The 25,194-nt window shown below is 41.2% G+C and overlaps 1 protein-coding gene across 1 annotated transcript in view; it reads right to left on the reverse strand.

Annotated features, from left to right (window-relative positions):
• The window catches only part of TLN2 (talin 2), a 180,832-nt gene that overhangs the window by 21,949 nt on the left and 133,689 nt on the right, over positions 1–25,194 (reverse strand). The window contains exons 48-51 of the mRNA XM_073303618.2: positions 18,110–18,295; positions 10,522–10,629; positions 6,505–6,610; positions 3,221–3,345 (exon numbers count right to left, since the gene is read on the reverse strand). Coding sequence (XP_073159719.2) covers positions 3,221–3,345; positions 6,505–6,610; positions 10,522–10,629; positions 18,110–18,295 — 525 coding nt within the window. The remainder of the gene's footprint in view (positions 1–3,220; positions 3,346–6,504; positions 6,611–10,521; positions 10,630–18,109; positions 18,296–25,194) is intronic.

Genomic DNA, 25,194 nt, shown 5'->3' on the forward strand with positions numbered 1-25,194 from the left:
GATTCATCTTGGGGGGCGGGGGAAAGACACACTGCTGAAGGCTAACAGCAGGGAACTGTTATCGACTGCTAAAGACGCAACCCCTTGCCTTGTGTTTGAAGGCATAAGCCTGCATGGAGGCATGAAGAGTGCACCAACAGGAACATAATGCACATACAGCAATGGTCTCTGGTGATGTACCTAAGCCACAACATTGTTTTCCTATAACTATTTCTTCCATTGTAAGAGTTAATGAAACATGTCATTTTTAATTCCATAAAATAAGTACAGAGACCACTTTTTCTTTTCCTTTTTTTAACTTGCTCTTTTGGGTAGTTATTTTGTACCAGGTGGTATCTTTACAGATCAAGGACCATATTATATTAGAACAGGCAATATAAGGCCCCAAAGCAGAAGATATTCAACCCACCAAAAAAGACACCACAATCAGTGTAAATCCATAACTGTGTTGTAAAGGACATACCACCTACTATAACCTGTTTTATAAAACGAACAGAAAAGTTTGTACAGCTCAGCAGACCATTTTCCCCATTGAACACCACAATTAAAATCCAAGACAGTTTGCATTACACCTGAAGGAGGAACAGATAAGGAAGGTCTTCCTCAAAATACCTTTAGATACACAATCTCAGAAACAAGACAAGTTCTAAAACATCAACTGGACGTTGTACTAGTAGTCAGAGCATTTAAGCTTTTGAACGGTGAGAGACTGTATCTGCTCGGTAGCCAGGCTGTTGTGTTTAATTCAGAAAGAACGTACATTGTGCAATAAAACATGGACAGGAGTTCCTTAACAGAATTTGTTAGTCTCTAAGGTGCCACAAGTCCTCCTTTTCTTTTTGAGAAAGGAATGATCCTCCTGCAGTGGAAAGTTGCTGCCCCACTCTAGACGTCTTAATTTTATTAAGACAGCAATGGGAGGTATGTGGTGCAGAGATGCAATGGGGTGGGGGCACAACAAAAAGATAAGGGAAATGGAATAAAATACAGAGATGGAACAAAACTAGTGCAGCTCAATTACAAAATTAGAACAAGTGTTAGCTTTATTGTTTCATTTCTATTATATTAATAAACTGGAACATAGACAGAGATCAAATAATAAGGATTAAAACAAACAAGCAAAAAACCCCACAAAACCCCAAGAATTTTGGAAGGGATCCAGACCCTCAGACTTCAGAGTGTAAATCCACCTCTAATTAAGAGGGGTGAGGAAGAAACTTTCCCTGCAGGCCGGGGCCTATTACAGGCTCTCCAGCAACTTTTTTCTGAAGCTAATGGCTACCGCCAGACGCAGGATACTGGGCTAGATGGACCATTGGTCTGATCCAATATAGCAGTTTTTATGTTTCTGTATTTGGTGGACTGTGTATAAGAGAACAGTTGTTGTCTAATTACTAATTTAGATTTGAGATTACTAATTACAAATTTAGATTTGAGTGACAGAGATGCCTTGTTGATACAGAAGTTTAAGATTGAAACATCTAAGAGTGAGCTACCGAAAACATTCTTCCCCCTACAGGCAGTATCTCCTGATCTGTGTTGAAACACATTGATGGGCCAGAGATAGGAAGCACACTTTGATGCTGTTCTCTGCTCTGTGGATAAACAGAGGGCTTGAAATATAAAGTGGGGTCATTCCAGTACCTTTCACTTGCATTACAGTAAATGTTTGTGAAAGATAAATTGAATTACGAGCAATGGAAAGAAAGTTTTATTGCAAAATGAAATATAAATCCAGAGATATGAATGTGTTTTCCACAAAATGACAAAGAAAGAGCCCAATAAAGCACCAGCAGACTGAATGCTCAAATTAACATGTTAAATGAGGAGCAGGTGTAGAATTTGTATTCATTTTTAAATGACAGTGGCCACTGGAATGGTTTAGATGTTAGTAGGAGAATGGTTTTAAGGTTACTGGGCAACTCAGATATTCTGTTGTGTAGTGGTTGTGTAGAAAAGGTGTTAAAGGACTTTTCCAGTCTCAATCCTCTGCTTTATATAATCTCATTACAAGCAACTTTCTTTCTTCACAAAAAATGAATGTACCAATTACAAAACCCATAGAACAAAAAAAAGCATTGCTCTTTCGTGGACTTCATTCTCCGCACTGAAAGAAAAATTCCTCAAGCAGTGGGCATCACCACAGCCCATCTTGTGAGGCTATTAAAAACCGTCTTAATCTTATGCTCCTGAATGACAGAAAATACCACAATCCCCTGACAACAATGGTCTGACACTGAATGACCTTTAGAACCTGCTTGCTTGGAAAGACTCCTCCCTCATCTGCTTAGAACAAAGTCGGGTAACTCTGAAGCTGCTGAGAAAAGGACATGACCATGGCATTGCTTTCTGAAGTTAATGGCAGGCCTTATTTTTATTAAAAGAGGCCCAGTTCTATGTCTCATGGAGATTTATTTCAAAACTTGCCAGGGGGTCTACACTGTGGAGTGAAGTGATTCTGTGTCATGCCCCCACTCCCTGAACTGTGCAGGTACACTAACTACTTCAGGTTATAATAATTGCCCCATAATTCCTCTGACCCATGTGCAAGCAGTTAATTCCATTTTACTTAAAAATATTCTCATGGACATATCTGAAACACACAAAAATATGAGACTACATAAGCATTCATATGGCACCTTCATTTATACATTTCCCTTTTATAGAATTAAGAGAAAATAAGCACAGAAGAATCAGTTTATATTTTAAACAAAGAGTTGAAAAGGAGACACCTGTTTGCTACAAGTCAAATACTGTGTGTTGATCTGATAAGATCTTTTGGCCACAACCTACCATAGTAAATGCACACACACAGAAGATTGAGTGAGCGGGACCCAAAAGTCTCTGAAACTGAGGAACAAGAATGATCTTTCACATCAGAAAAGATTTTTTGGACAGAGAAAAGTGAATGAACAAACAATAACTATCTTGTAACTTGAAAAAGCTTTTCCTAAGAATTTCCTTTCCTTCCCCTCCATATCCAAATCTATTACTCGCATGCCCACCACTTGAAAGAGCCACCAAATATCTTGTGCCTTTGTGGTAAGTCACACCTAGCTTGTCTGAAAAGTGTAGCTTCTACTGGCACCAGCTGAGGACAATGTAGGGATTGATTATTCCAACCATCACCTTGATCTATAGCACTCAGCTCCTCACAATACCAGTTATTTGCATTTCTGCGGCATTAACTTTAAAAAGAACATGGAAGATGGACACTCACCTTTGGCTTGGCTCGTGGTTTCAACTGCTCTAACTTCTTTGCTGCAGCTTCAATTGAAGCTGCAGCCCCCAGTAGCTCTGTCTCAGCAATGACTGTTGGGTCCTCTGGATCCACCCACTCCGTGCCTGAAATTAATAGAGGGGAAGACAATAACTTCAATAGCATTGTTAGTGCCTTTTGACCAAGCTGATGCCCTGTCACACCTCAAAACTATGTGCAAAATATACAGTGTGTGTATATGGAGACCTCACTTTAATACCATTAATGGCATAAAATACTATAATTTAAGCCAGTGACTGCAAAACACAAGTCAGAATGGAAAGAGCACTTAGCCATTACGTTCTATTATGGAAGTGGCTTGTAAGAAAAGTAACTCTAAATTGCTCCTTGAAAGGCCATGTCTACACTGGGTGCTGAACAATTTATCATCCAACCAGCTTTAATCATAGTTGTTACTCAGAAAGATTCTAGTGTGCTTTCCTTGACCAAGGCAGACAGATGCACTGTTTGAGAACTGTGACAAAAAGAGCACAGAGGATGCATTAGACTACCCAGGAGGTCATGGTCTGACTAACAGTTCTCAGTAAAGTCCCCATCTACAGCGGCTAGGGAGACACGGTTAGCGCCCATCCACAGAAAACACGAGAGTGAACAGTGCTGTTTTAATCCCAGTGCCAATAAGGCCAATAAGCAAGTTTCTCCTACAAATACAAGGCTGAACATCTTTTTGGAGAGGAAAGATCTTACACTTTTGGAGACCTCACAAAACAAATGCTCAGAGGCAGCTCACTTCAAAGTTCTGCAACTTACCGGGAATGGTGTAGAAAACTCACATAGAAGAGAATTATTTTTAACCCTCTGGTGAGACTGATATTACATTACAGCTCAAATCAGGACAATTATATGCCAAACTTATGACAGGAAAAGCAAACAAATGTAGTTTTACTAGATATCCTTTTTCTAAAATAAGAATAAGTAGCACTGAAATGATTTTCATGTTACATTGCCTGTAATATTAAAGAATTTATGTGTCTATTTGCTGGTCATGTAAATGTGCTCATTGAACAATGCTTCCAGAACATCCTGTACACTTTAGGTTGGATGCACTCTGGAGTCTGGACTGAGGTGTTTGCATCAGCACTGGAGGTTGGATGTAACTTTGTAATGAGCTGACTTGATTTGAAGTTGGGACACAATGACCCCAGAAGGGCAACGGACCTATTTGTCTGCCCTTGAGGACTGGTAGAACCACAGGCCTCCAGGCCGGCAGGAGGAAAAGCACTGTTCATCCAGTTGCCATTCTACTGATAATTTTGTGGGACTTCAATTACATTTTGTCCTCTGCTCTTAGGGCTCCTGAATGCACCTGTGTGATGGCTTCATTCTCAATGGTTTACAGATGACTGTGACAAAGTATATGAAAGAGGAGGCTAGAATGTCGTGGAAGACATATCAGACACAACAAAATTGTGACAGATTTTTGAAGACCATATGCTGTAGCTGTATGGGAGTATCATGGGGCCCAGCCCCAAGTCAAACCCACATCCACAGAATCACTTCACCAGCCTGTATGGCTGTGTGTGTGGCTGCTGGGCCATCCCCTTGTTTGCCTCCTCCTGTTAATCACCTCCATCTGGATGTTCTCTGGCTTAGCTTCATGGTCAGGTCACTTGAAAATCTGATCCCCTTCTGGGGTACTCAAAGTCTCAAAACAACGACCACCTTCCACAACAGTCCCAAGTTAAGGTAAACAAGAGGTCTTTCACCCCTCCCTGGGCTCCTCTTCAGTTTCCTGTTCCTCTTGTGGAACACTGGTCCCAGAACTGCTTCCCTGGAGCCGGGCAAGTCAGACGGTTATTACCTCCTCCTTCAGCCAGAAGTCCCCAGCCCTCCTTCTGCAGCAGCATATACATCAGTCACCATCTCGTCATGAGGCAGGAGTCCAGCCCTCCCCCTGGAGTTGGGTAATTCAGGTAGCTGTTACCTCCCTCCTTCAGCCAGGAGTCCCGAGCTCTCCTGGAGCAAGGTGTACTTTAGCCAGCTGTAGGACCTTAGCCAGCTTCTGCCTCCACTGGCCCTTTCCCACACCCCAATTAGTCCTCAGGCTCAGAGGGTTCAGTGATCTCCTGCTAGTGTGTGCCCAACTATAAGGAAGGAGGCAGCATTTATTCTGGTCCCTGTCTTTCAGCTCATCCCCAACTGGTTGGGTGGGAGCAGATCCTTTCTGTCAATATCTCCTAGGCTTTTTGTGTACACATCAATATATACACTGGATTTTAAAAACCTTAAAGGGCCACACCACATGATGGGATTGGCTGACCATTATGCACTAGTACCCTCAAAGGGGAAGACTACCTGTCATAGAGAAACAAAGATTTCACCTGTAGAGCTGTACTGGTGGGGTCACGCACCGTGGAACTATTCTGGGCATTCTACACCTTTGTTAATCCCAGCAGCCTGAGCTTGGTTACAGGAATAGAGTCTCACAGTGAATGCTGTTCTCACTTTCAGGTAACATTGTAAATAAGAAGCAGGCAGTAGTATCTCCCATAAATGTAAACAAACTTTTCTGTCTTAGCGATTGGCTGAACAAGAAGTAGGACTGAGTGGACCTGTAGGCTCTAAAGTTTTACACTGATTTCTTTTTGAATGCAGTTATGTACTCCCCCCCAAATCTGCATTTGTAAGTTACACTTTCGCAATAAAGAGATTGCACTACAGTACTTGTATGAGGTGAATTGAAAGATACTATTTCTTTTGTTTATCATTTTTACAGTGCAAATATTAATAATAAAAATAATATAAAATGGGCACTGTACACTTTGTATTCTGTATTGTAATAGAAATCAATATATTTGAAAATGTAGAAAAACTTCCAAAATATTTAATAAATTTCAATTGGTATTCTATTGTTTAACAGTGCAATTCATCGCGATTAATTTTTTTAATCAATTCTTTTTTTGAGTTAATCGCGTGAGTTAACTGTGATTAATCAACAGCCCTAGTGCAAACTATACTTAAAAACTATTGTGCAGGTTCTCTTGCTGTGGAGAATGAGGCTGGTGACCCATCTCAAATCCATTGCTGGGGGAGAGCAGCCAATAACAACATTTTTGTGCAATTAAGTTGTACCAGAGCAAGTGGAGGTGGGCAAGGGAATCATGAAGTTTTTAAATATCAAAAACTAACTATGAAAATAACATCCAGGTAAATATTTAATGTCCCTTGTCATTTCTGGAACGTGAACAACTCTGTGTATTAACTAAGTGGGTTGTCAGACCTACCTTTCATTGCTTCTGCTGTCTGGATAAGCTCTGTCACAGCACCAGCAATCCGCTTTGACAAGGCAGCCAACGGATGCTTCAATTCTGGGGTTGGCTTCTGAAGAATCTATAAAAAGATAAAAATTAATTAGGAATTAGAGGCTAAGGTTTCACAGAACATACACACCGCAAGTTCCCAATAAATTAGATGAAGTCCTAATGCTACGCTAGGGAAAAAAAACAAAAACAATCTGAGTCTACAGAAAAATGCCCACAATTCAGAAGCAAAACTAAAATAAAGACCCCCAAGCAGACTGGCTGAGAGATTGTGTAAGGCATCTAGCCCATGCTAGGAAAGCAAAGCTGCCTATCATTGTGAAAGTATTCCACAGAGCTGTTTCTGGAAGTACTCAATATTTGACACACGATCTCATATGTCAATCTATTAATGAAGAACATTTAACCAAATTAAAATGCAAGCCAAGTGCTTCGTGTTGCATTTTCATTTTAGGGAGAAATGTAAACTACATGGATAAACAGGGTACAAAACTATATGTTTTACACTACCAGCATTGTCACTGTTTCTTCCAACTATCCTTATTACAAATTAAGATTTATTCCCCACAATAAAATATCTGTCAACAGATTTTAAGTACTTTGGGGGCAAAGACCATGTTTTCTTTATCATCTGTAGAGTGCCTAGTACACTTTTGGGTGTTGCAATCAAGTTAATTTTTGAGGGAGATGAGGAGTGGTCCCAAGACAGTAAGAATTATGTGGCTTTAATTTTGGGCATCCCCATGTAGATGGAGTCGTTTTAAAACTTAGTGTCATTCACAAGCACTAGTGAAGTTTGACAGAGCAATTCTTCCCTGGCTCTCAGTGCCAAAATATATCAGAAATTTCAAATATAGTTTTCAATAATTCTAGAAGAATTTGGCTTTCCTTCCAAGCTCATCGTTCCTCTAGTGCTGGTGAGCTCTGCAGTAAAAGGACCGACACACAAATGTAGAAATTGATGGCGCATTTCCTCATTCATTACTGTGCCAGAAGATGCTAAAGAAACCTAGGTGCTAGGTTTTTAACAGTCACATGAATCCCTGAGTTTCACAGAGCCGAAGGCTGAAGAGCCCCGTTTCCATAGTAAATATAAGTACCTGAATCCTCAATAGCCAAGCAATCTGCTGCCATATTAACAAAATGAATACCTTTTGGAACAATGAGGGCTGTAATCAGGGCCCTGTCTGAGACTCCTTCAACCCAGCAGACAGTACTATTGTGCCTTTCAGAGCTAACCTTCCCACACAGCTGAAATTTCCAAAAACACATACAGTGTGATCATGACCGCAGCAAAGCACCACGTTTTCTTCTGCGGAAACAGTCTGTAACATCAGTACTACCCTTGACAATGGCAACAAAGTGGCAATTAAATGAGTGGGTATAAGTGCACAAACTCTAAGGTTTTCCAATTACCTTTCTGTAAGTGTATTTAGAACTCGTGACAGGTGCTGGTGACTGAAGTCCTGTATTTACCCAAAGCAGAGATACAGAATGGACATAGAGCAAAAGCGTCTCACACGCTGATCTGCCAGTGCGTCTCAACCCTGATCTACAGGAGCTTTCTGAAGGTAGGAGAGGATAGTTCCATCTTTTACCCTCTTCCTGAGTGCGCCTCTCTGGACACTGACTCATACTCAAATGTGCACATGTCCATTGGGAAATGGGGTACGATCACACAGACCACTTCACACAGGTCACCTAACAACACTTTTGATTACAAGATTGAGTGTTTATCCCCTAGATAATTTGATAATCCACAAGAATGTCACAGCCGTATTGCTTGCACATGAGCCCTCAAGTCAGTAACATGCACTTTACACTTCATAGTCCCAGCACAGAGTGAGTTTTTGGCATGTGGATTCCTGGTTATTATGCTCACTAAACCGTAAACCTTTAGAGGATGGTATTTTCAAGGGCTCTGACTGCCAAACATCATGCTCTCTGATCTCTCTCAATGTCAACAGACTCACTCAAGCAATCTTGTCCACAGCCATCAGGCTCAACAAGACATTGTTAGCACTCATATCAACAGCTGTCAATAAGACGAATGAGCTGAAAGGTCTGATGCCAACCAGTCCTGTTGCTATGAGATCATAAACTAATGCACCAGCTCAGCATACTAAACCAGACAGAGAGATTAAGAAGTGTATGGACTCTCGCTGGCTTGAAAGTTGCCTTGCCATCACCTTCTGAATAACCGTGTCCAAACTTGCTAACTATCATCCTGTGTCAAGGAAATTATTTGATTAAACAAACCTGCACGGGCTGCGTAAGCCGATTCTATGCTACAGCTCCAACCAGTTAGAATTTTGGGGAAACTGCCCCAAGGTAGAGGTTAATGTCCTGGGTAGAGCAAAGTTGGCCATCCTCACTGGAAAATGACAGTCCTTCTGTACTTGCTACTAAACAACATCCAGCACAATTCTATTTACAGTTCTGGGGTGCAACCAACTTTTTAACAAGGAATACACTGTGAACTTAAGTAGCCATTTCTATCCAGCTTCCTGGAAGCAGTTAAAATGGTGACATCATCTTATCCATCTTCATTTCTACACAGACTTTATGCTCACTAATTTTGGCTTTGTGTGCATGGGCTTGAAACCTAAACCCAGTCTACACATGGCTCGAGTCAGTTGGCATTTTTGGGTAAATTTCCCCAGTGGACTCAGGCCTTGTAAGTGAAGCTGCTAGAAGTAAGAAAGGCTGCTCTGCTAAGAAAATGGAATAGATGGGAGAAGTGAAAGGCAAAAGATGAAGGAGTAGGATCAAGCAAAATCTGATTAGTCTTTTGCTCTGTTAAATGACAGGTTTCAGAGTAGCAGCCGTGTTAGTCTGTATCCGCAAAAAGAAAAGGAGCAATTGTGGCACCTTACAGACTAACCAATTTATTTGAGCATAAGCTGTCTCTAAGGTGCCACAAGTACTCCTTTTCTTTTTGTTCTGTTAAGATGCATAATGTTGAGTCAGATACTGCAATGTTCAATAGACTGGATAAAACATGACAAATTTCCCCAAGTACAACTGTACTAAAAATACACAAGACTTCTAAATGCAAATTATTCCCTGCTGGGCAAGTTCCAGTAATGAGATTTAACAAATTTAATTTTTCTTACATTATCTTCCTTGCTAGTGGACAAGTGTTAATATAATCGGGCCTCTATTTTTTTTACTTTATCTGTATTCCTGCACACAGTCATTAATTTAATTTAACTAGACACACTAAAATCTCTGCCTTGCAATGTATTTCTACCCAGGAGGCCTATGTCCCACACCAGCCACTAAAAAGTAGCTTCTCAGAGGAAGCGCACATGATGACTGCAGCTGCAAGTCAACTTGAGAAAGTTGGATATTTTATTAAACCTTTGTTCTTACACACCCCATGCTTCAATGTGTGTGGAATGCCCATGTTGAAACAATGCTACAATATTACCAGATAAGTGTTCAGATTCCTGAAAAGCATACAAAGTTCAGTATTCACGGCTTCAGAGTGCAGCAAGTTAGTCACAAGACTTTAAGTGAAAAAACTGATAGAATTGGGGAGCTTTTAGGTGGGGCTTGGCGATGGCCTCGGATAGCCATTTCCTTTGCTTACCTCAGGATAGGATCAGGCAAGCATGTGAATGTAGTGCTCCCACAGTGATTTTCACAACATTGGTGTTTTCGGTGATTGGTGTGTGTTCTACTACATGAGGTTAAGAGAGAGACCCACTGGAGAACACCAACGTATGATTTTAAAGGGGCCCATTTTTAGATGCGGTGATGCTTTCACTGACTCATGATAAAGTAAACTCCAGAAGAGAACTCTATGCAAACACTTCCAGATTCCCTTCTCTCTTTTTTAAGAAATTGTTAACCATTTGTTCAGGAGCTTGCAGCAAGCAAATAAAAAGTTAACCTTGGCAATGATTATGAAAAGGGCTCAGTGGGATTATTTGTTCTTGGCAAAGCTTCAATACATGCCTATAGGCTCCTTCTTACCAGGAGGACATGTTCTAGGAGTTCCAAGTATCCCAGGGTACATTCTGTTCCAAATCGCAGCGCTCTCGCTCTAACATCTTCACTCACGTCTGGGTGATAGGAAGCTTGCTAAGGAGACAAAGCAATATTAACACTCAAAAACTACAAAGCAGAGATTGTGGGGAGGAGCAGACATATGGATGGAGACGATATAAATGGCATAAAAAGGCCAGAAAAAAGCAATTTCCCATCATTTGTAAATAACATCCAAGCCAGTAAGTCACCACTGTTGTAAAGGTGTAGCTTAACTGGCCTGCCAAAGCAGCAGAGCCTCAACTGTGAAAATGGATTTACGAAGAAGTTTCCTTCTGTTACCATATTCTTCACTCTGAGGATGCAACAGCTCACTCTTTCTTAACGTTCTTCATTGGACATGGTCAGCATCAGGTACACATCCTGCCATCAGCCCAAACAAAACAGCTGCCTCAGCAAAGGTCCAAAGGAGAAAGGCAGCAAGTTGGTTGTTTTTTTAGGTGTAACTGTAACAGATTCTGGGAATGGACTGAGCTAGTAGCTTGTGGGGGACGTGTACTGCAGTTTCGTACAAGCAGTGATGCTAATAAGAAGGAAGATGGCGTCTCTATATTCCTACTGACACACAGAAAGAGGAAAGAAAATGAAAGAAGTCTGAGCAATAGTTTCTCCATCCACAAATACATACAGCGTTACAGATTTTAGAACCCTTAAATCCCCCTTAAAACTTGCCCCCTCGCAAACCTTCAGACCTTCCATCTAAAATGTGAGTGTTCTGTGCAGCCCCCAAAAGTGAACACAATGTATGGCTCCACATCAGAGACAGTGAAGCCTAGTGGATAGATCACTGTACTTGGGCTTAGGACAGCGGTTCTCAAACTTCGTTGCACTGCCACACCCTTCTGACCACTAAAATTACTACACAACCCCACGGGGCAGGGACTGAAGCCTAAGCCCCGCCACTCAGGCAGGGGGCCAAAGCCTAAGCCCAAGGGCTTCAGCCCCAGGCAGGAGGCCTGTAACCTGAGCTCTGCCACCCAGGGCTAAAGCTTTAGGCTTTAGCCCTCGGGCTCCAGCTTCAACCCTGGATGGTGGGGCTTGGGCTTCGTCCTTGGGCGATGGGGCTCAGGCTTCAGCCCCATCAAGTCTAACACTGGCCCAGGCAAGTTTAACTCCAGCTCTGGCAACCCCATTAAAACAGGGTTGTGACTCACTTCGGGGTCCTGACCCACAGTTTGAGAACCCCTGGCTTAAGAGATCCAGGGTCTATTCTCAGCTCTGCTACTGGCCTGCTGGGTGACCTTGGGCAGGTTACATCTGTGCATAAAACTTTCCCATTCTGTAAAATGGAGATAATGAGGGTGATCTTCTTTGTAAAGTGCTTTGAGGGCCAATATTATTCTGTATACGGGAAAACGGAAGATTACAAAGAAACATGCCTGTCTTTTAAACATACTGCAGCAAAGGGCTGATTAATGACATGAGCTTGATATAGAGATTAAAAGCAACAACTACCTGTCATACGTAGTATTAGATTTCATGTGGTTAAATATGTATGACAAGCAGTAAAAAAGCATCTTCTACCGGTAGAATCATTTAGAGGGCAAAATAAAAAAATTCAGAAGTAGTCCTGCATCATAGATTCACCACTACTAAAATGGAAACTACAACTGGGAGCATGTTTAAACTTGGTATTAATTTTTAAAAATAGGCCTTAAAATGCTTATTTTCGGGCAGTTTTATTGAACTCACCTGCCCACTTTTGCTAATATGCCTCTACCAATTTCTTTTTGTCTTCTGGCATTTGCAATTGGGACTAAAATTAATTTGGTTGTTTGTACATTTTGATCAGTTCTTTCTTTCCTTATCATCATAACTGATGATGTCACATTAGACTCAGTTGGTTAATGGGCTCCCCCTACTGGTTAGTTGAAAAGCAGCTGAGCATCAACCACTACAACCTACACTAAAGACACCGTCGGCTCCCTACTTTGTAAACAGAACAGTAGTTTTTTGGAGTTTGTTTTGGGGCTTTTTTTTGGCATATTTAAGGCTGGGTGACTATTCTACTGGAGAGAATTAACAAATTTAGAAAGGTCCAGAAACTCCTTGAAGTCCAACAGTGACGTTTCTGCACACATTTAATTTACTTTGTACATACTTCAATACTATGGTGACGGATGCTACAAAACCCCTTAGATACCAAGAATTTCTTCAAACTTCTACCAAAGATAAGCCCAAGTATTCCTATTAACCTTAGGGTACACAATTGACTGAGACAATACAATATTTCTGGAAGAAACACTGAACATATCAAAATATCTTTAAGGCCTATTCTGCCTCCCACTGAAGTCCATGAAAAAACTATTTACTGCCCTGGGAACAGAATCAGGCCCTAGTTCTTATATCAAGAATACATATTCAAAAGGTTCTTCAACCAGCAGCAAACTAACAAAGAGCCTATTCGTTCATTTACATCAGAATGTTTTCCTGCAATATAAATTAAATTGAATTTCCTCAGAAAGTCTCTTGGACAGAATGCATATATATTATATAAATTCATATCCTCATCTGTGAAATATTGTTAACTCAGAAATTTGTTTTAGTTACTTCCTGTGTGACATATTGTATTATACCAAGACACACTGCTCATCTTGTAGAATAGTCTGGAAGGACGGATTTCTTTCTGCTTTAAGTGGAGGAAGTGGCTTAGGTTAGTTTTTAAAGGATTTTTCCCAAACCTTCTGCCTATGGTTTGATGTTCTCTTGCATTCCCAACTCTGATTAGCAAGATTGTCTCAGACACCTGGGGGAATGCTAAAGTAATGACAAACAATAAGGGACAAAGCTTCAAAAATACTGTATCCCAACTCTGTTTTTTCTCCTCAGGTCAAATGATTTAGTTATCCTCTATTGCTCCTGTGAATTTCTATGGTCAATTTTTCCTGCTGCAATTGGCAACACTGTGTTTCATTATTATTAATTATTTTTATATCACAGAAGTGTCTAGGATTTCCCAAGTGAGATTGAGACCACAGCCACAAGGCATCTCTCTCGCACATCCATCTTCTGTCTCACAGAGCTAAGAATCTACACAAACAAGACAATGGATGGGAGAAGGGATCATTATTATCCTTGTTGTGCAGGTGAGGAACTGTAGCACAGAAATATGTACTTTCCCAAGGTGATAAAGGAATTCTGCTTTGCACCTGCAAACTGAACCCAAGATCCAGGCAGGCATCTTGCTTGCCATTCCACGAGCCCATCTCTGCTCTTTCACCTCTTTTCTCTCCTGTTTTTGATACTTCAGTTGTACCTGTCCTCTTCACACTCAGTTCCTCTTTGCTATCATGCCCCATTCTCTGTTCAAGTGCTTCTAGCATTATGGGTTAGCAGTATGTGTACAATGCTAACATTCTAAGTACTGACATACCCCCATATGATAGAAGATGTGCAATCTTTAACTGCAACTGTATAACTAAGATGACCATCTCTCTGCCCTAGATAGTTCTCATATCCTTCTATTTTTGCTACAAGAGTCACCAGTAAGAAAGTAAAAAAATCAATATTTCCCAGTAGTTAATGCAGAGTTATTACTTTACACACATGGTATAAAGACAAAATCTGTTTTTATCTTTGGGTCTGATCCAACCTTGAGTACTTTCGGTTAAGCGTCTCCACCAAGTTTAATAGGACCCACAGGATGAGATCCTGAGATTGCACTGTAATCAATATTTTTTTTTTCCAAATGGTAACTATTGATAAATGCCCACTTACAGACTCTCAGACTTTGAAGCCACAATGAACCATCATGATCTAGTCTAACCTTCTGCATGTTGCAGGCCACAGAACCCCAGTGACAGTGTATTATTTACATATTGCACAATTACTATAGACTTGTTTAAATATCCCAGAGCTGAACCCCTCTGCTTCAGGGAAGTTGCAGTGAAATTTAATGTACATTTATATCCTTGACATTAGAGAAGCACAAAGTGTACTGTACATAACAATTCATGCTATATTTTATTCACACACATGCATTTTGGTGGGTTTCATTCCATGCAGTGGTACATAATGTGTGTCATTATTAGCTTATTATTTGACAATATTAGTCCTATCAAAACATTCAGAAGATTGGATTGCTGCGTATTCGATGAGAAACCCCTATTTTGTCAAATATCACAACAAGATCAAGTTGTGGAGGTGTCATGCTGCCTTGATGGTATAGCAAAGAAAGTCAGGTGCTCCCTATTCACCATCTTAGAGTACAAGAGAAGTGGCTATTCAGATTTATCATGGAATTTTTTTAATACCCCAGAAAACATCCTATTGCCTCTATATAAATCCATGGTACGCCCACATCTTGAATACGGCGTGCAGATGTGGTTGCCCCATCTAAAAGAAGACATATTGGAAATGCAAAAGATTCAGAAAAGGGGCAACAAAAATAAGTAGGGGTATGGAACGGCTTCCAGATGAGGCGTGATTAATAAGACTGGGACAGTTCAGCTTGGAAAAAGGATGACTAAGGGGGGATGTGATAGAGGTCTATAAAATCATGACTGGTGAGGCGAAAGTGAATAAGAAAGTGTTATTTACTCCTTCTCATAACATAAGGACGAGGGGTCACCAAATGAAATTAATAGGCAACTGGTTTAAAACAAACAAAAGAAAGTATTTTTTCACACAACGCACAGTCAACCTGTGGAACTCCTTGTCAGAGGATGCTGTGAAGGCCAAGACTATAACAAGGTTCAAAAAAAGAACTAGATAAATTCATGGAGGATAGGTCCATGAATGGCTATTAATCATGATGGGCAAGGATGGTGTCCCTAGCCTCTGTTTGCCAGAAGGTGGGAATGGGTGACAGGGGATGGATCACTTGATGATTACCTGTCCTATTCATTCCCCCTGGAGCACCTGGCATTGACCACTGTGGGAAGACAGGATACTGGGCTAGATGGACCTTTGATCTGACCCAGTATGGCTGTTCTTATGTTCAAAAAGAGATAAGATGACTTTGTACAAGAGATCTGATACTCCTTCCTACAGCTTGAGTTCATCTATTACCAAAGTAAGTATATGAGTGGATAAAAACACACTAGCATAAGTGCAAAAAGTAGAAGGGCTAGCTTCTCTACCAACCATTTTAAATTGCTGTCTAACATTAACTGATATAGCTCTGGCTAAGGGGATGTGGTACACATAATTAAGTTACTTAAACTTAAGACTATGCAGTATAGTTGTAGCCGTGAACAAGAGAAGCTTTCAAGCCACACAGAGTTCTTCTTTAGGTCTGGGAAAGATACTCCTAGAGTCACAGCTAAATGAAAGGTGGAATAGATTGTTTAGCATAAGTAGTTAGCACATATTCTAAGGGACCATTCAAGGTAGAGTGGCCCTTGACTGTCCGTTAGACGATATTACCTCACCAACCTTGTCACACTTAAGACTGACAGATGTTTTGACAAATTTTGGGTCACATGTTTTAAATAATGCCTATGATTAGTCTTCTAGACTTTCCACCTCTCTCCAGTGTTTTCAGAGACTTGTTTCTCCTTGCCTAATGATTTTTTCCAGCGCCAAGGACGTAAGGAGGCCAAAACCAAATCCACTGGGCTAACTAGAGGGCAAGCTTTTATCCTCACTGTTCTGAACCATACTATTTCTGATTTCAGCTTCAGGCTGCCTTCCAGCTGTTATTCCTACTCTGCTGCTTTCAAGGTGGTGCTCTGTGGCACATAGCCAACTTTCTGGCTAGAGATTAATAATGTCATCTGCAAGCAATAACAATGGTGACTTCAAGGATCAGAACTTGCTACTCAAGTGATAACGATTTGCCACACTTACCATGTTAACCTGGTAGGCCCTAGCCCAAAGAATGACTACCATACCCAACAAGCTCTCAGGTAGACTGCTTTTCAGTCTGTCCTTTTAGATAAGTAAAATCATTCTCAGCTATTTTTATTCTTTAGATTGTTTTGTAAAGGCAATTCTCTCATGGATACTCAGCCCCTTATCAACATCCCAGTTCCCCACTGCTTGGTCTCTAAATGGTTTATTCTGCAGGCCTGTGGCCATCTGTGAACCAGAGCAGGAGAAGCACCAAGTTAAATTATAGCAATAATAGGAGTGAAAGTGAAAACAAAAAGGAAACATTAATTTGAAAGTATACAAAAACATACACCTAAAATGCAGAATATTAGGCTGAAAAATATAATTTAAATATGAAGAACTGTAATCCAGAGAATCTGCAGAGTGAAATGCAGTTTTTTCTCCATATGAATATGCACCTACACTAGCCAGGTCATAAAGTTACAAAGGATATTTAACTAATATGGTTCACAGTGTTAATTGATCCTATATCATTCCACAACTGCACCTGAGAGTGTTTTCACCTTCCCTTGAAGCATCATGTACTGGACTTCGACAGAAGCATGATATGAGACCGAATGATACAAGATGTGGTGACTTCTGGGTTCCAGTGCAGAACTATAGCTATACTTTCAACTATCTGTGTTTTGGGGTGGGGGATCAAAGCTTGAAGCAAGCAGAGTGTTCAGGAACAGATGTACTCTGCTAAATACATACAAGAACCATCAAGGTCAAAATGACATAAGGATTTCAATTGACAATATATACATAAATCATGTTCAAAATCACATTGCATCATCCTTAAGTACAGAATCATTATTTTAAAAACAAAATTAAACTCTGTCCTATTCTTACATCCAGTCATAATGGAGCTAAAAAGTGATCTGGGGACCTACGCAGGGAAAGATTTGACTAAATTTTGAACTCCACACCCGCCAAACTGCCCAAGCCTTAATTCTTCTCTCATAGTCATTTGTACCTTGAAGAGCAAAGATGCCTAAATGATGATTACGAATAAGAGCTGTCTAATTTCACTGCTCAAAACTCAAAGAATTAACTTTGTAAAACCCCTTTCTGGTCCTGCCCCTGTTAATTACGAATAATCCCTCCCTACCTCAGCATGAAGGGAAGTGAGCCATGAGTATATTTTGCATTACTCCCTGTACCATGCATGCAAACAGTTTTACAGACCTATTTCTTTAAAGTTGTCTGTCTCAAAGATTCCAAAAGTTCAGCTCACAGGAGCATTATATTTAGTACAAGACAAAAGGCACACATACTCTTTAAAAGCACAGTAAGAATTCAGCAGACCAATGAGTTTGTTTAGAAAGCAAAGGAATATTGACAATACATGTGCACATTTTTTCCATTAGAGAATTCCTAACTATATTAAAATCAGGTCACCATTACATTATTTTTATGCTCTACTGTTTGTACGGAGTCTGTCTTGCAGTTTAAAAGAAACAAGAACTCAAGCAGGTTTCGTGTCTATCAAAAAACCCCATCCTCTTTCTCCAAAAAGAAACCAGTGTGTATTAATCCATATTTCTTTTACATAGCATAGAAACCCCCTCCTTCTGGTATAGGATGTTAGTCAGACTTCATAATTTTCACAATCATTAACTTCTCAGATAAAGACAAACACAAACTAAATTTAAGGACATAGAAACCTAAAAAATTAGGAGAGGAAATTAATCTTTACCTTACAAGCTGTTAGCATATCAGCCACTGCTTTGCGGCTCAGATTCGCTGTAGCAATCACATCCTCCTGTCTGCATGAGTTCCCAGCTGCAACAGCTTTGGCAGTTGCCATGGTGATTCCTTTCGTCATCCGGATCGATTCTTCAGGTGATGATGTCTTTTCTGGAATCTCCTTCGACTGAAACACCTGGAAGTTAAAGCAGAAGGGAGATCTGGTTGCCCTTTCAGAGTCAGACCACAACACAGAGCTTGAAACAGAAACGGCAATTGAAAGCAGCCTTCAAATGGCAGGAAATCAGAAACTGAATTTGAGTACTGTACTGCAATATCACTCCTGCTCGTCAGGAGTCTGGCTCCGATAGGACTTGCACATCTACACATAGCAGAGAGAAACACTAAGCTGTGGGAAATGTGCACAAAAGGTTAACCCATTCACTTGAAATGGCTGACACCCAACATTTGTCATTTAAACTATCTGTGTTATAGGATAGCGAGAAACCAATAGTTACAGCATATAGCTAGCTACTCATCCTATCCATATATTCTTCTATCCTGACTATTGGACAGGCATGCAGAGATCCTCCTCCCATATAGGCCATGCTCTAATGTGTCCCCTCAGCCAGAAGCAGCAGAGAGAAGGACTGAACTGGATATATTAATAAAATGATCAAAAATCTTTTCTGTAAAGGGTTGAAAGGGGGAGGGACAGTCCTCTGTTACAAACCTAACTATACAATTGTGTAGAGGAACTCATATCAAGAGGAAGACATTGAATTACCTGACCCCACAAACCTCATTCCTATGAATGTTGAAAGTAATTAACTGTATTAAAACATTGAAGCTAACATTAGTCAGTTAGAGCTTATTCTGGCTCCTACTTGCCTCCTTTTCTAGCTTTATTCCTTATTAGCTTACCATTCTTAAGCCTTACAGAACATTCCAGGTACTGCACTGGGTTACTCCTGAGGGTATTCTGCACCAAAACATTTAAAATTCTGCCCCCCAAAATTTAAAATTCTGCACATAATATTTTAAAGTTCTGCAAATTTTATTTCTCAATAAATAAATGTGGAGGCTCCACCATAACAATGGGGAGCACAGGCCACTGATTGCACAGAGATAGGAGATCACCCTGCGCCTCCCCTCCTCTGGACATGGACTGACGGAAAAGTTGCACCCGACCCTCACACAGCACAAGGACCAGGACTTTCCCAGAAACACCCCAGGGCCCTGCCCCTCTTTGCCAAGCACACTAGATGTAGGTAGGCAGGCTCAGCCCAGCAGTATCCAAGTATGGAGGGGCTAAGTGTAGGGAGATCCAGGTGTGGGGCAATAGGATTCTGTGTGGGGCAATCTGGGTACAGGCAGCTTGGTGGGGGGGTGCAGGTGCGAGGGAGACGGAGATGAACAGAGGCTTGGGGGGGAGGTTTAATTGCGGGGGTGGGGTGGGGGTGGGGTCTGAGTGCAGGGAGGTGATGTTCGGCAGCAGGGAGGTCTGGGTGCAAGGGGGCTCCAGGTGCAGAAGGTGAGGCATGTCAGGGTGTGGGTTCTGGATGCACAGGGTGAGAGTTGGCAGGGCAATCTGGGTATGAGATGGGTCCAGAAGCACAGGGGTTGGCGAATGGGGGAGCAGCTCCCTGTACAGTGACCCCGCTCCCCCATGACTGAGTAGTGATGGGGGCAGGAAGGGGGCATGTGCAGTGCTTCTTGCAGCCGGAGAGGCTTCCGGCAGTGGGTCTGACACAGTCCTGGATGCTCCTTGCAGGAGAAGAGGAAGTCCCGTCCTCCCCAGCCCAGCCAAGACTAGGGTGAGGCACAGGGTAGGAGCAACTGGCTGGGACATCCCCAGCCCCCCCACCCTCAGTGATTTACTACTCTACTGGCTACTCCGGGTGCCCAAAACAATGCACCCGCGCTGCTGGAGAGTAGTGCATGACCGCTTTTGCAGCTTCCCTTTGCTTCCAGTTCAGAAATTCATTTTTCTCCAGAGAAGCAAGGAAATCTGTGCATGCGCAGAATTCCCCAAGGAGTAACTGGATGAATGTTACCAGTCACACCTATTATGCAATGCTGCTCTGACAGCATTATCTACTCCTCATTAAAGTTTTCTAGTGTGCCCATTGCTGTAGTGTCTAAATGCCTGGACGCACATTTGGAAGGGCCACTCCTTTTATCCAGGGTATCATTATTTGGCTTTCACCCCCTCACCGTGTGTGGGAGAAACTGAGGAACAAGCCCTTGCCAACTGTTACAGACACATCTCTTAATAGTACTCAAATTCAACCTGTCTCAAGCCAGTTAAAGCAGTGCACACGTATATACAATATTCCCATACTGAGTAAAATCCCGGATGAAGTTTCTCCATTGATTTCATTGGGGTCAGGATTTAATCTTATTTTTAATAAATATACAGACACACCTGAGACTGCCTCAAGCAATCAACTAAAAGAAGGACTACAAGCCATCAGGAACTGTATCCCTGATAATGTCATGGCAAACCTGGTGGCTGAACTTTGAGACTTTGTCCTCACCCATAACTATTTCACATTTGGGGACAATGTATACCTTCAAATCAGCGGCACTGCTATGGGTACCCACATGGCCCCACAGTATGCCAACATTTTTATGGCTGACTTAGAACAACGCTTCCCCAACTCTCATCCCCTAATGCCCCTGCTCTGCTTGCGCTACATTGACGACATCTTCATCATCTGGACCCACGGAAAAGAAGCCCTTGAAGAATTCCACCATGATTTCAACAATTTCCATCCCACCATCAACCTCAGCCTGGACCAGTCCGCACAAGAGATCCACTTCCTGGGCACTACGGTGCTAATAAGCGATGATCACATAAACACCACCCTATACCGGAAACCTACTGACCGCTATGCCTACCTACATGCCTCCAGCTTTCATCCAGATGACACCACACGATCCATTGTCTACAGCCAAGCTCTACGATACAACCGCATTTGCTCCAACCCCTCAGACAGAGACGAACACCTACAAGATCTCTATCAAGTGTTCTTACAACTACAATACTCACCTGCTGAAGTAAAGAAACAGATTGACAGAGCCAGAAGACTACCCAGAAGTCACCGACTACAGGACAGACCCAACAAAGAAAATAACAGAACGCCACGAGCCATCACCTTCAGCCCCCAACTAAAACCTCTCCAACGCATCATCAAGGATCTACAATCCATCTTGAAGGACGACCCATCACTCTCACAAAGCTTGGGAGATAGGCCAGTCCTTGCTTACAGACAGCCCCCACAACCTGAAGCAAATACTCACCAGCAACCGCACACCACACAACAAAACCACTAACCCAGGAACCTATCCTTGCAACAAAGCCCATTGCCAACTGTGTCCACATATCTATTCAGGGGACACCATCAAAGGGCCTAATCACATCAGCCACACTATTAGAGGCTTGTTCACCTGCACATCTACCAATGTGATATATGCCATCATGTGCCAGCAATGCCCCTCTGCCATATACGTTGGTCAAACTGGACAGTCTCTACGTAAACGAATAAATGGACACAAACCGGATATCAAGAATTATAACATTCAAAAACCAGTCGGAGAACACTTCAATCTCTTGGGTCACTCGATTACAGACCTAAAAGTGGCAATTCTTCAACAAAAAACTTCAAAAACAGACTCCAAGGAGAGACTGCTGAATTGGAATTAATTTGCAAACTGGATACAATGAACTTAGGCTTGAATAAAGACTGGGAGTGGATGTGTCATTACACAAAGTAAAACTATTTCCCCATGTTTACTCCCCCCCGCCCACTACTGTTCCTCAGACGTTCTTGTCAACTGCTGGAAATGGCCCACCTTGATTATTACTACAAAAGGTTTTTCCCTCTCCTGCTGGTAATAGCTCACCTTACCTGATCACTCTGGTTACAGTGTGTATGGTAACACCCATTGTTCCATGTTCTCTGTGGATATAAATCTCCCCACTGTATTTTCCACTGCATGCATCCAATGAAGTGAGCTGTAGCTCACGAAAGCTTATGCTCAAATAAACTGGTTAGTCTCTAAGGTGCCACAAGTACTCCTTTTCTTTTTGCGAATACAGACTAACACAGCTGCTACTCTGACACTGGTAAGTATCTGGAAAGTTTTAGATTGCAGAGTTCACCCAAAGGATTTTGATGTTTCATTTACTGTGCCACAGCTTATGTGGGGATTTAATTTTTAAAAAAATATATATTCTGTAATTATTCTTCCTTTGTCAGGGTCTGCATTTTTCACATAAAAATAAGGAAGCCAGTTAAACAGAAATTAAAGGGTGCAGTCACAAGAGTGAAATACCTGCAAGCTGCAGAAACTTTTTAAAAATACCATCATAGAGGCTCAAATTAAATGTATATCCCTATTTAAAAAAAAAAAAAACATAGTAAGAGGACCAAAAAATGTTCCACCAGGGTTAAACAACAGAGTAGAAAAAGCGGTTTGAGGCAAAAAGGCATCCTTTAAAAATTGGAAGTCAAATCCTACTGAGAAAAATAGAAAGGAACATAAAATCTGGCAAGTCAAGTGTGAAAGTATAATTAGGCAGGCCAAAAAAGAATTTGAAGAGCAACGAGCAAAGGACACAAAAACTAACAGCAAAATAAAATAAAATAAAATAAAAAATTAAATAAATCAAAAGGAGGAAGCCAGCCAAACAATCAATCGAAACACTTGAAGAAGACAAGGCCATTGCGGAGAAGCTAAATGAATTCTTTGCATTGGTCTTCACTGTAGAGGATGAGAGGGAGATTCCTACACCTGAGCCATTCATTTTAGGTGATAAATCTGAGGAGGTGTCCCAGATTGAGGTGTCAATAGAGGAAGTTTTGGAACAAATTGGTAAATTAAACAGTACTAAGTCACCAGGACCAAATGGTATTCACCCAAGAGTTCTGAAGGAACTTAAATATGAAATTGTGGTACGTAACCTATCACCTAAATCAGCTTACATACCAGACGACAGAAGGATAGCTAATGTGACTCCAATTTTTAAAAAAGATTCCACAGGCAATCCTGCCAATTTCAGGCCAGCAAGCCTAACTTCAGTACCAGGCAAATTGGCTGAGACTATAGTAAAGAAAAGAATTACCAGACATGTAAAGGAACAGAATTTGTTGGGGAAGAGTCAACATGGCTTTTGTAAACAGAAATCATGCCTCATCAATCTATTATAATTCTTGAGGGGGTCAAACAAACATGTGGACAAGGGTGATCCGTGGATATAGTGTACTTTGACTTTCAAAACATCTTTGACAAAGTCCCTCATCAAAGGCTCTTAAGGAAAGTAAGCCGTCATAGGGTAAGAGGGAAGGTCCTTTTGTGGATCAGTAACTGGTTAAATACAAGAAACAAAGGGTAGCAATAAATGGTCAGTTTTCAGAAAGGAAAGAGGTAAATAGTGGTGTCCCCTAGGGGTCTGTACTGGGACCAGTGCTGTTCAACATGTTCATAAATGAGCTGGAAAAAGGGGTAAACAGTGAGGTGGAAAAATTGGCAGATGAACAAAATTATTCAAGATAATTAAGTCCAAAGCAGACTGCGAACAGTTACAAAGGGATCTCACAAAACTGGGTGACTGGGCAACAAAATGGGAGATGAAATTCAATGTTGATAAATGCAAAGTAATGCACACTGGAAAACATACAAAATGATGGGGTCTAAATTAGCTGTTACCACTCAAGAAAAAGATCTTGGAGTCATTGTGGATAGCTCTCTGAAAAAATGCACTCAATGTGCAGCAGCTGTCAAAAAAAGCAAACAGAATGTTAGGTACCATTAGGAAAGGGATAGATAATAAGACAGAAAATGTCATAAAATAAATCCATGCTACGTTCACAGTTCTGGTCGCCACCACCTCAAAAATGCTATATTAGAATAGAAGTCTATAAACTCATAAATCATGTGGAGAAAGTGAATAAGGTAGTAGTATTTACCCCTTCACATAGCACAAGAACCAGGGGTCACCCATGAAATTAATAGGCAGCAGGTTTAAAACAAACAAAAGGAAGTACTACTTCACACAATGCACAGTCAACCTGTGGAACTCACTACCAAGGGATGTTGTCAAAGCCAAAACTATAATGAGGTTCAAAAATAATTCGATAAGTTGAGGGAGAATAGGTCCATTAATGTCTATTAGCCAAGATGATCAGGGATGCAACCCCATGCTCTGGATGTCCGAAGCTTTTAACTGACAGAAGCTGGGAGTGGATGACAGGGAATGGATCACTCAATAATTTCTTTGTTGTTTCATTCCCTCTGAAGCATCTGGCATTGGCCTCTCTCAGAAGACAGGATATTGGGCTAGATGAACCAGTGATCTGACCTAGTATGGCCGTTCTTATGTTCAGTGAAAAACAAGCCAGAACAGAGTGAGCCCTTCGGAACTGCCACAATGGGAATGTTCAAGAAGACAAGGTTGTGTCAACAGAGCTACTGAACACTAAGTCCACAAATTATATAATATGTATTCTCCAGTACAGTCTCTCTCCATATGTGCGGTCGTTATTTTACTAAGAAAGGTAGGATATTTTAGCCTCCGCAAACATACAAAGGTATTAATTTACATCACTCACCAGTGGTTTACAAAAGGAGTGTCTGAAAGTAGCAGCTCGGGGGGTCAGAAAACTGTATTGTGAAGGGGGGAGGAAACAACCCTTTTGGTTTAAGATCTAATTCAGTGCTACATGTAATTTCTGCTCAGATGAAATATCAGTTATCAGGTTATTTATTTATGAAAAAAAGAAAAAATGGAGACGAGTTTCAAACCGCAAGTGCCAACAGTGCTGCTCTTTGACACTAGAGAAACATTTACAAACCAAGGACAATGAAAAGTGAACATTTGACTCAGAAAATAACATTTTACAGTGAAAGTTTCTTGTCTGGAGGAATGAAGAACCAGTTTCTCCAAGCGTATTTCATAATAGTAGCATCTCACACCTGAGAAATACAGCCTAACGGGGAGACTGGTGATGTGTGGAAGTCGATAGGTTGAAGTGACATGCAGTTGTGTGTTGAGAGCTGTGGGTAGGGACCATTCTGCCTCTAACTCAC

The sequence above is a fragment of the Lepidochelys kempii genome, chromosome 10 (assembly GCF_965140285.1).
Source record: "Lepidochelys kempii isolate rLepKem1 chromosome 10, rLepKem1.hap1, whole genome shotgun sequence".
In the NCBI taxonomy this organism is placed as follows: Eukaryota; Metazoa; Chordata; order Testudines; family Cheloniidae; genus Lepidochelys; species Lepidochelys kempii.